Consider the following 12355-nt stretch of genomic DNA (forward strand, 5'->3'; position numbering starts at 1 on the left):
CATATATCTAGTCGGGAGTGGTGCTGACTGAAAACAGATGATTTGGAGCGATTCGCGCGCCATATGTTGGTCATTCTAAGGACTTATTGAATTACCCTCGTATATAATACCCAGAAGAGATCAGGCAAAGTGTGTAACAAATATTTTACATTTGAGAAATTTCTTTTTTTTTTTGAAACTTTCATTAGTCTGGTGATTTTTAAGAAATGAAGGTGTATTTTTTTAATATTCATAATAAGAGTTTTTGAACAAAAAATCCGCTTTTGATTTTCTTTAAAATGTTGGTAAAGGATAGTTTAAAATGTACCCTAAAAGACTTTTTAATATAAAAATGGGATCTCTTTTAGTTTTCGAGACATAATTAAAAATGAATTTGAACATTTTTTTCTTCTCTTTTTCATTTGTCTGAATAGGAATCAAAACTTATTTTTTAAATATCAGCCACATAAGTCTGTTTTATAGGGTCCCAAAAATCCCATAAGTGAAAATTGTATTGTGCGAGTTTTTGGCGCTTATTATGATTTTGTTGTGATTAAAAAAATAAAAATTGTGTATGATACTAATTGAAAAGTGGATAAAAAGTGGAAAGTTATAGAAAAACAGCAACTTTAAAGCATTATTTTAAGAGAATATTGTCATAAATAATAATAAATTGCTTGAACAATTTTTAATTTTTAATTTAATTAATTATTGGTTCGCTCTAACTGAAAAGTTAATAAGTTGAAAAACTTATAAACTGATTTTAAACAAAAATATTCATGTTTACCTTGTTGCACTTTATTTTAACGCTTCTAAATAAAATTTACAAAACTGGCTTTTTTCGTATGGGAAATCCGTGTAATACTTTATTAATTGACATGGAATTGCTCATTTCAGAAATTTTCTAGACATTGCAAGTAATGTCAGACCTAACTCAAATAATGAATATATATTATTCCAAAAATAAAAACATCTGAAAGTCCTTAAAAAATGGCCCTTCTGTGATTGAAAAAATTGACTTTTTTATTAAATAATAAAAGGTGAAAATCATTTTTAAAAAAACGCCTGTCGCAATTCTCTTTCAAATTTAACAAGCCATCATTTAAAAAAAACTTCGTCTGATAAAAATTGTAAAATTAAAAATGGATGATTCTATTCATGATTTTTTTACGGGACAAGGTCTTTTTTAAATGTCCCTGAAAAACAGTGTTTCGGACCAGTAAGTGTTTATGCGTAAAAAACAAAGTTCATTGTGAATTAAAATATGATTCCAGTACATGTTTGTATAAATAGCGAGTAACACATTTTTTAATTCAATAAGTGTTCGCCAATTTATCTGGTCCTTTTTTGAAATACATCATTATATTCAAAGTCAAAATTATATACTTTACCTATCTCGTGTCGGGCATTATATATAATACCCAGGGATTATATGTAATGCCTAGGGATTAAATATAATGCCTAGGGGTTATACATATTTGCCTATCGATTATACATAATACCTGGATTATATACTTTGCCTGTAACATATATATATATATATATATATATATACCTGGAAAAACCTAGAAACGTCAGGGAGATTTTTTTTTAAGAGAGTGCATTTTTTCGAGAACGTGCCTAATTTTTTTTTAAATTGCAATTGTAGATTGAATAATAATGATTCTTAATTTGTAAAAACAGCTTTATATAACTGCAGTGAACTTTTTGGTTGCAAATTTATTTTTGTTTTGTTTGAAATCAATTTTTTAAACTGAAAATTCATCTGTTTTAGTTAAAAATTCAACTATGAGGTTAAAAATTCATGTATTTTGTTAAAAATTCGTTCTGTTTGGTTGAACTCCATTATTTTTTTATTAAACATTGAAATCTTTGGTTGAATTATCAATTTATACATTTTTTATTCTAAATTCATCTTTTTTTAATGAAGATTTAATTACTTTGTTAAGAGTTACTCTTTTGTTAAAAAATTAATTTGTTATTAATGATTCATCATTTTAATTGAAAATTCATCTCCATGATTGAAAAATCAGTTATTTTGTTGAAAATTCGTTTTTTTTTCTTTGGCTGAAAATTATTTTTTTAACTGGAAATATAACTAGTAAATATTTGGTTGAAAAATGATCCTTTTTAGTTGGAAAGTCGGACTTTTTTGGTAGAAATTAATCCTCTGGGTTGAAAATTAATCTTTTAATTGAAAATTTTATGTTTATAGTTAAAGACTCGTCGTTTTAGATGAAAAATCATGTTTTTGGTTTCAAATTCAACTGTTCTAGTTGAAGATTCATAATTTTAGTTGAAAATTCGTCACTTTCTTTGAAAATGTAACTATTTAAAGAAAAATTAGTTTCGTTTCTTTTGCAAATCAGTTTTTTTTACCGGAAAATGCCACTTTTTTAATTGAAAATTATGTCTTTTTAGTTGAGAGTTCATCTCTTTGGTCAAACATTAATTTTTGAATGGAACTTTAACTCTTTGTATTTGATAATGCAAATATTTTGATGAACATTCATGTACTTTGTTGAAAAATCGTATTTGTTGTAAAAAATCCATCTTTTTGGTTGAAAATTCAAATATTCCAGTTAAATATTCATCATTTTAGTTGAGAATTAAACGATTTATTTTAAAATTGAACCCTTCTAAAAAAATCATAGTTTTGAGTTAAAAATTCAAGTATTACAGTTAAATATTCATCATTTTAGTTGAGAATAAAACTACTTATTTTAAAATTGAACTCTTTTCTCAAAAAATCATCTTTTTGTTTCAAATTAATCTATTCCAGATGAAGATTCATAATTTTAGTTGGAAACTCAACTTTTTGATTGAAAATTGTTCTTTTTTAGTTGAAAATTCAACTTTTTTGTTAAAAATTTATTTTTTAATCGTCTTGATAGAAAATTAATCTTTCTGTTTCAAAATAATTATTTTGCTTAAAAATTCAAGTATTGTAATTAAATATTTATCATATTAGCAATTAATTAATCTTTTTGGTTGAAAATAAAACTACTTTGTTAAATGTTGAATTATATTTGTTTTAAAAATAAGTCTGTTTTTTTTGTGCTGAAAAATAATTCTTTTAACTGAGAATTTAACTATTCCATTTTTGGCTTAAAACTGATCTCTTTTAGTTCAAAATCATATATTTGTTTAAAAATTGATCTTTTTCTGTTGAAAATTCAACTGTTTGATTGAGAATTATTGTTTTTTTTTAAAATCTTTTTGGTGGAAAATTAAGCTTTGCAGATGAAAATTCGACTATTTAGATAAAAATCCATTTATCTGCTTGAAAATCCAAATTTCTACTTGAAAAGTTAGGAATTTTAGGCTGTTTAAATTAAGTTTAATCTATTACTCACATTATTTCACCTAAATATAAACATGGACTTTAGAGGCAAATTCAAGAATTTATTAATTATGTTTTTAGTATTATTTCATTAATCTCTCTTGCTAAAATATTTAAGAATATCTTGTAATATCAATTAAATTCCTAGAAATTATAAAAAAAAAACATTATTTATAATAAACTCGCGAAAAATTTTACACCAAAAAAACTTGAGAAACCTGAAAAAACCCTAGAATTGTTAGGGAATTTTTTTCCAGGATTTGAGGGGACACCCTGAATGAATTTGAAACATTTTTCTAGATTTTCAAAGAAGCTCGAAGCAGATTGGAAAAGGACGGAAAACCAGAGGCTGCCGACTTGGAAGTTGACCTCGGTCTTGTCTACAGGTTTGTGTTTTTAAATTTCAAATTTCCTTTGAATTGATCATTTCGTTTGAGATTGAAGAATATAATCATTTTTACAGCCTGGGTGGTCCGTTTCCGGAACTGGAAGTCGCACATCCTCACAGTGATCAGATTATCACGACTCTGATGCACTTTTTGGAACAGAGAATTAATAAACGCAACATTCTTCGCGCTGATCTTCAACAAAAACGTAAATATTTTCGTAGATAGATATTAAAGTTAAGAATATAATTTTTATTTTTATTATCATTACTGGGGCAGTTACGAAAAGCTATTAGTGGGACACGAATTTTGAGGTATATCCCTGAATGGGACACGAAAGAAGCCAATACTGGGACAAGGAAAATCAATTTTGATCAAAATTGTTGATCAAATATGGCTTTTAAAAATAAAATGGTACAATTTTCTTACAAGTATAGAATACATTAAAAAGCAATAATAGATTGTTATAAATCATATGAAATTTATTTTTCTTTATGTTTCAATAAAATTCGTATTAAAATGTTAATCTTTTTCCTTAAAAAATATCTTAAGATATTATTAAACTAAATTAATTAATATTAAAAATATTGTTTATACGCTCCACGCTTGCCAAACTGGTTAGGTAAGAAATTAATTTAATAGTAAATTATACATTTAATTTTTCAATACAAATTAGTATTCATTACAATTTAATATTATAGATTAACATTAAATATTATAAATATTAATAAGATTAATATTATCGATTTACTTGAAAATTCAACTTTTTGGTTGAACATTTTTATTTTCGAGTTAAAAATATAGTCTTAATGAAAACTTGTTTTTTTGACGTGGAAATTCATTCTGTTTCAGGGTGGCCGCTGGACCGGGAAACCGGGAAACACCAGTTTTTAAATAATTAGTTGAATTTTTCTGTTTTTCAATTATGCTATTATTTAGCTTACAATATGTAATTCAAAATTTTTTTACATTTAAAATTTTCCATTTAAAATTTTTATTCTTAAGCTTACATTTAAAAAAAAATTTTATTTAATAAATAAATCAATTTTGTTTAAATTTATCTGTATTTTAAGTAATAAAAAGTGAACAAAAACGAATTGACAAAACTATTTTAAATCAGTTCAAAATTTAAGAATTTTCAGATTTGAACGTTAACTCTTAAACGGTTTCAATTTGAAAATCTTGGTCATTAAACAAATGTGAACGTGTTCTTCCAGGTTCTTCTTTGATAATTTTTTAAATCTCTTAAAATCTTCTTAAACTTTCTGTTGCAATAATTTTTCAAAGTGAAAAATCATTTTCGATTTTCCTAATAATCTTAAGACATTTTTTTTTATTCTTTTGAAGTCTTTCACAATTCTTAAAAAAATTATACATTTTTTGTTTGAAATCTGCACAAATATCCCTTTTATTTTAAATTCGGCTGTAAGTATTTGAAATTGTTTCAAGTTCTAAATTTATTACGAATCTTTTTAAAACTTCTAAATATCTCTTAAAATTACTCTATTTTTACAGACAATAAATGTTCTATTGTTATTTTTAAATTCAAATTTTAAGGATTTTCTAAAAGTTATAGAAAAAATTCATTTCATTTTAAAATATATTTAAAAGTTCTGAAAAAAATTCAAAAATTATTTTCAATTTGGAAAAATTTAAAACCACTTCTAGATTTCTCAAGATTTTGAAATAACATTTTAAAGCTTTTGAAGAATGCCTAAACTATTTTTAATTAAAATAATTTAACTTTTATTTTAAAAACTATTCAGTTAAATAAAATTATTCTTCAATTTTTAATGTGTCTAGCTTCAAATTACTTAAAATATAATTTTGAAAATTTTTAAAAATCATTGCTTGATTCTTTAATTTAGAGTTTAAAAAATGTTAACGTGGATTTATATTTTTGGAACTTAATCTGAATCTTTTTGCAGTTTATTTGAATTTCATTTCACATTGTTTAATTGAAAAGTGTTAGTACCTTCCATTTTGTACGTGTCATTTTTGAGCAATTGAATACACAATTGTCGAATTGAAAAACTTTTAAACTTAAATTTTAAAAGTTTGGAATTTAAGGATTCCACATTGAATGCCTTCATTTGTCGTTTATTGTTTATTACTATAAATGGAAATATGTTTAAAATATAGCTTGATTTTTTAAATTTCATTGACCGTGAACAATTTTTGCGAACCTGGAAAAACCCGGGAAGTGACCGGGCATTTTTTTCTTTGATTAAAAGGGCCACCCTCAACTTGTCAGAACAAAAATAAATAGTGGTAATAATAAATTCATAAGAATTTCGAAAATATTAGAATATTTTTTACGTTTATGATTTATGTTGGAATGTAAAAGATATTTCAGTATTTTTAATAGAATTTTTCTCCCTTTTTCAGAAACCGATTTCAGAAAGATGCTGCTCTCAATGGAGAATGAAAATATCAGCATGAAGGTCGAAAATGCCTCTTTAAAAGCTTCCCATGCTCAGCAAAAGAAAAAGGTTTCTGCCCTTGAAGGTCATTTGTGCAAAACAGAGGCACAAATCGACAGTTTGTTACGAAAATTAAATAATGCGAATGACACCATCAGGAGTTTACAGCAGGAAGTATGTTTCGTTTTTCAGTTTTGATAAATACCTGCAAAAAATAATTAATTTTTCTTGAATAAATTACGAAATTATATTAACTACTTTTTTTCATAGTTACGCGACAGAGACATGGCTCTCAATCAGCGAATTATAGACAAGCAACGAGTAAAGCAAAAATATAATCACAAAATTCAAGCAGAAACGGATAAAATGAACAGGGAATTGGAAATGAAGTTACGAGCACAGCGCGAACATCTTCAAGTAAGTTAGAAAAAAACCTTAAAGTATTATATTGTTAAAAAAATGACTGACAATAACGGAGAAATAAACGGAAATTTTTGGAGACCGGGAAATGACAGTGAATTTATTTTTTGACTGGAAATTTTACAAATTCTTTTAAAAAATCTCTAATCACTTAAAATATCACAAATTTCATATCGCATGATATAATGCAATTTAAAAAATAAGTTTGATTTCAAATTTTATTTTTAATGATAGGTTGCATTTTTAACTTCTTGACTCATGAAATCATTCAGTTCACAACGCGTAATTCTAAAATCTTTTACTTTAAAAATGGTATGTTTTAAGTTTTAATTTTCAATTGTAGATTTTTAATTTAAAGAATCTAAAAATGCAGAAACTGTTTTCAAATAATTTAAAAATAATAAATTCATAATCAAATGCTTTTATTCAATTTCAAATCCTATCAAAATGTTATATAATATTTGAAAAAACTCCCGGTCTTTGTGTTCTTTACAATTATATAAATAAAAGAATTTCCAAAAAATCTCGTAATTAAAAAAAACTTAAAAAATAATGAAATAATTGATCAAAGAAAATAAAAAACATGAATATTAAAAAAAAACTAAAAAATTGAAAAAAGTTTCTTAAATAACTTTTTTTTTTAATTAAACGATTGATAAAAAACTGAATGTGTTAACAAAATAAATGAAAATTAAAAAATAGTTACTTTATTTTAAAATTCAGTTTTTTTAAATTATTTAGTTTTCTCAAAAATATATTTGATTATAATTACATTTCTTTAATGTAAATACCTAAAAATTTACGCAAATAAAATAGAAGATCCCAACAATATGAACAATTATAAATTAGATGATGTTGAACTACAAAATTTGTATTCCTAAGCTTTTTTTTTAAATTAGAGACTTGAAAGATTCTGGTTTAAAAATATAAATCCATGTTATAATTTTCCAATGCTCTAAATTAATAGGCGAATAAGTAATTATCTAAGTGTTGAAAATTATATTATTTGGAAGCGATTCTAAGTTAGAAACATCAAAGAAAAAAAGTAAACTTACAAATTAGAAATTCAACAAAAAGAAACAATTAAAATTCTAACGTTGAAAGTTTCAATTTTTTATGTTTCAAGACCTTCTATTTGAAATAATTCTGAATTTTTTCAAATAGAAAGCCTTGAATCGTTAAAAATTGTATAGTGTTAAATTTAAACATTGAACGTTACAGTTTTAATATTTCCGTTAAACAATCTTTAATTTTTAAGGGATTTTATGAATTCCAGGAAGGGTAATCATTTATTTTTAGTATTTTTATTGAGTTGGAAGGAAGGAAATTTTGGCTTTATTTTTTTTCTGAATTGGAAGAGACAATTTTTTCTATTTATATTTTTCATTGAGTTTTCAATCTTTTTTTCTGAATTATAGAAGGATATTTTTTATTAAGTTGGAAAGGAGAAATATGGGTTTCCAATTTTTCTAGATTGGAAGAATGACATTTTTTTTTGTTTTTAAGATTTTCATTGAGTTGGAAGGGAGGAAATTTTGGTTTTCAATTTTTTATGTATTGATAAAGGGTATTTTTTAAAGAATTTTTATTGAGTTAAATGGGGGAACTTTCTATTTTCAATATTTTTTTCTCAATTAAAGGATATTTTTTTATTTAGTTATAAGGGAGGAAATTTCAGTTTTCAATTTTTTCTAAATTGGAAGAGGGACATTTTTTATTTTTAAGATTGCTACTAATTTGATTTAAAAGTAAGGATTATTCTTAATTTAGAGCATTAAAAATGATAGCACTGATATATATTTTTATTTTGTTTACCAGAAATCTTTGAATTGTTCAATTTATAAAATTTGCAGTTTAAAGGCATTTAATTTTAAAATTCTTCACTTCGAAAGTTTTAAAAACTTTCATTTTATACGTATAAATTATTATTCTTTTGAATAAAAAAATGTGGAATAAAACTTTCTTAAGCTTCAATTTTCAAAGCTTAAAACTGAAAAGAGTTCCACTTTGAATGTTCTAGTTTGCAATTAATTTTTTTACTTTAAATTTTAAAAAATCAGTTTTAAGACTTTAAATTTTTTAATTTCAATGACCATGAAAAATCCTTGCAAACCGGGAAATAGCTAGGAATTTTTTTCCTCGATTCAAACAGCCACCCTGACTGAAACAGTTTTTAAATAATTATATTCAATTCAATTCTAATAATAATATATCCACCTGTAGAATCAAATGAAAGATAAAGAAGATAAGCTGCGACTAGTAAAGAAAATTCTAGTAGACGATAACGGCTTAAGTACGTTATCAGGTGAGCAAAAAGAGTCGATTCCAGTCCTACCAAGCGAAGGTGGCGATATTTTGAATATAAGAACTCCGGGAGGCATAGACGTTCGTTCTAGAAGGGTAAACATTTTCTTCTTTGGAGCCATTAAATGTCAATCTTCTTCCTGATGATTCATTTTTGATCATTGTATTTGCAGGACAAGGTTGCAGTTTCAAATCACAGGTACCGACGTTCTCAGAGCGCGGATAGGTGGATAGATCATCGACCTGGGGCTTTGGTTCCAGTAGATACTGTTCTTCAACCTCTGATGCGACGACGAAGGAGCATCACGAAATTAACGAGTCCAAAGGAAATCACGGATGGTGCCTCCAGATACTGTCTCATTGCCCAGAATCACGATTCAGAAGGGGAACTAGAAACTAAACTATACAAGGTATCTAATCAATATTTTATACAATTTTTTACGTTTTCTGTTTGTTTTTCTGATAATATTTCGTCGTCCTAAAATTATGGTACGCCGTGTCCCTCAACTGTCAAACTGAGAAAATGAGGTTCAAAGTTTAACAATAATATTGGGAATGGTGGTCTACCATTACGCCACATGGTGTCGAAAAGTGAAACTAGAAATAGTAGGTACAATTTTAAACATGTATTTTAATTTTTGCATAAAAGTGTTTTTACGATTGCTGTGTGAAGTTTAAAACAATGATTGAATACTAAAAACAAATATTCATCAGAATTCAGCCCCATGCATCGCCCCCACTTTTCTGTTTTCTTACGATCCGGAGGGGATTTGTCGGTCAAGCTAATCCAACAGATGGCGCCGCCAAAAGTAGGTCTGACTTTTTCATTGAATTGCATTAAGAAATAGCAAAAATAATTAAAAACTTGATGCTTTTTGTAAATAAACAAAAAAATATATATGAAAAAATAAGAGTAACTATTACTAATTATTAAAAAAAAGAAAAATTCGTAAATATATGTAGTTTAATATAAATAAAATTTAATTTTAAGATACATTTTGAAAGCAGTTCAAACTTCATAATTCTACGATTCAATTTGCTGATAATATTGATTTTATTATTTGTTCTAGTCAAACAAAAAAAAATATATTGTTACAATTATTAACGTATCTAATGAAAAAATTAATAATATTTAAGTCCTCAATGACAAAATTATTTAAAACATATACATGATCAGAAGAATTAATAAAAAATAGATCACTTATATCGAATATAAATATAATAATAATTAAAATATGTAAGACTGCAGCTTAAGTTGCAAAGTAAAGAATCTTTTTACCTTTAAAATCTTAACAAATTCAAATTTGAAGGAAATATTTTTAAAAAGTAATGGTAATGTAGTTAAAATGTTTGGAGGGAATAATTTGATAAAAAGTCATTGACAAGACTGATAAATGAGAAAATGGATATAATATTATTCAATATAATGTATATATTTAATTAAATTGAACCGAACATCATATATACATTTAAACAGTTCAATAATTTATTTATTGCTTAATTTTGAAAGCTTTTTTCTCGCTGCATACCACCCCGAATAATTTTATTTAAAAATTTAAATTTAAAGGAGATTTTGAATTAAATTGTTCATTATATTATTGCAAACCTCATTTTTAAAATAAACAGACTATAAGCTATTAGGCTCTATAAACAAACGTAATGTACTCATGACGCACAATTGGAGGAAATGCACTTTTGTCAGTCAAAAATGTCCAGAGTCTTCAATTTTCTTGCGATTTTGAATTTTTTGTTTTAAATTTAAGATTATTAAATTCTGTAGATCTTAACTCTACGAACTTTTGTGTCCTCTATTTTTTATTAATAATTTTTCCACTCAAAGTATGAAAAACCTAAACTTTTTATATAACAATTTTTTACGTTTTAATAACTGATCAGGAAAACTTTATATTGAATGTTTAGGGACTCACAGAATACAAATAATGTATTTATCAATCCATTTATTTGTTATAAACCATTTTTATGAACAAATTGACAAATAATCTTATTATCGGCAGAAAATTTGTTTGCTAAAAATGCTTCACATTAATCTAGGAATGACATTTAATAACAAAAATACTTTAAAAGTTTATAATAACCACTGTGATAAACAATTTTTGTGGCAAAATATTAGACTTTGAGATTTTTCAAATGATAATTTCCTTCAATGGCCAGAATGACTTCAGGTATTCCTTAAAATAATAAATATTCAATAATATTTGATAAAATATAACAATTTAAATTTTTTCAACAATATTTGAGAAGTTAACAATAACCATTGTTATAAATAATTCTAGTGACAAAATATTCAAATGTAAGGTTTTATCAAAAAATTTATTTTCTTTAAATGCTACAATGGATACGGATATTCCTAAAAAAATGTATCTTTGATAACATTTAGTAGAATATAACAAACTTACATGTTTATAAACAATTTCCAAATTTTGGCAGTTTCCCTTGGAAAATGTCGGGTTTTCAATCGTAATAGATTGAAAATGAATCATAACACTGCATGCTAAGATTCACTCAATACAAAATCTTTTGACAATAACCCCCCGACTTGGCCATCAAAGAAAATTAGAATTTGATAAAACTTTAAGTTTAAATATTTGGTCACAAAAATTTTGTATAACCGTGGTTATTGTTAACTTTTCTAATATTTTGGTGACTAGCAGTCATTCGTCCAATAGCTTAAAACATTTCCAGCGCAAACAAAAAAAAAATCTATGCCAAAGGGCCAAAATTTCAAATCTGTTTATCTAATTTGTTTAGAAAAATTTAAATTGTTATATTTGATCTAATATTATTAAATATTTATCATTTTAAGAAATACCTGAAGTCGTTCTGGCCATTGAAGGAAATTATAATTTGAAAATTCTCAAATTCTAATATTTTGCCAAAAAAATTGTTTATCACAAGTGGTTATTATAAACTTTTAAATTATGTTTGTTATTAAATGTCATTCGTACATCAATGTGAATCATAAATAAATGGAATAATATTTAATTCAAAATCTCCGTTAAATTTCAATTTTCTAAAAAAATTATGAGGGGTTTTGTGTAGCGAGAAAATTTTTTTCAAGATTAAGCAATAAATAAATTATTGAACTGTATAAATGTATATATGATGTTGGGTTCAATCTAAATAAATATATACATTATATTAAATAATATTAAATCCATTTTCTCATTTATCAGTCTTGTCATTGACTTTTCACCAAATTATTCCCTCCAAACATTTTAATTAAAATTACCATTACTGTTTAAAAATATTTCCTTCAAAACTTGAAAATGTTAAGATTTTAAAGGTACAAAGATTCTTCACTTTGCAACTGAAGTTGTAGTCTTACATATTTGAATTATTATTATATTTATATTGGATATAAGTGATATACTTTTTATTAATTTTTTTGATCATGTATATGTTTTAAATAATTTTGTCATTGAGGACTTAAATATTATTAATTTTTTCATTAGCTACGTTAATAATTTTAACAGTATATA

At 25.0% G+C, this 12355-nt stretch overlaps 1 protein-coding gene across 1 annotated transcript in view; it reads left to right on the plus strand.

The window, feature by feature from the left end:
- Window positions 1–12355, plus strand: part of LOC117178817 (kinesin-like protein KIF23) — a 47719-nt gene that overhangs the window by 23279 nt on the left and 12085 nt on the right. The window contains exons 8-13 of the mRNA XM_033370309.1: window positions 3623–3708; window positions 3786–3916; window positions 6097–6305; window positions 6402–6548; window positions 8775–8951; window positions 9029–9265. Of these exons, the coding sequence (XP_033226200.1) occupies window positions 3623–3708; window positions 3786–3916; window positions 6097–6305; window positions 6402–6548; window positions 8775–8951; window positions 9029–9265 (987 nt within the window). The remainder of the gene's footprint in view (window positions 1–3622; window positions 3709–3785; window positions 3917–6096; window positions 6306–6401; window positions 6549–8774; window positions 8952–9028; window positions 9266–12355) is intronic.

This window comes from Belonocnema kinseyi, chromosome 8 (assembly GCF_010883055.1).
Source record: "Belonocnema kinseyi isolate 2016_QV_RU_SX_M_011 chromosome 8, B_treatae_v1, whole genome shotgun sequence".
Taxonomy (NCBI): domain Eukaryota; kingdom Metazoa; phylum Arthropoda; class Insecta; order Hymenoptera; family Cynipidae; genus Belonocnema; species Belonocnema kinseyi.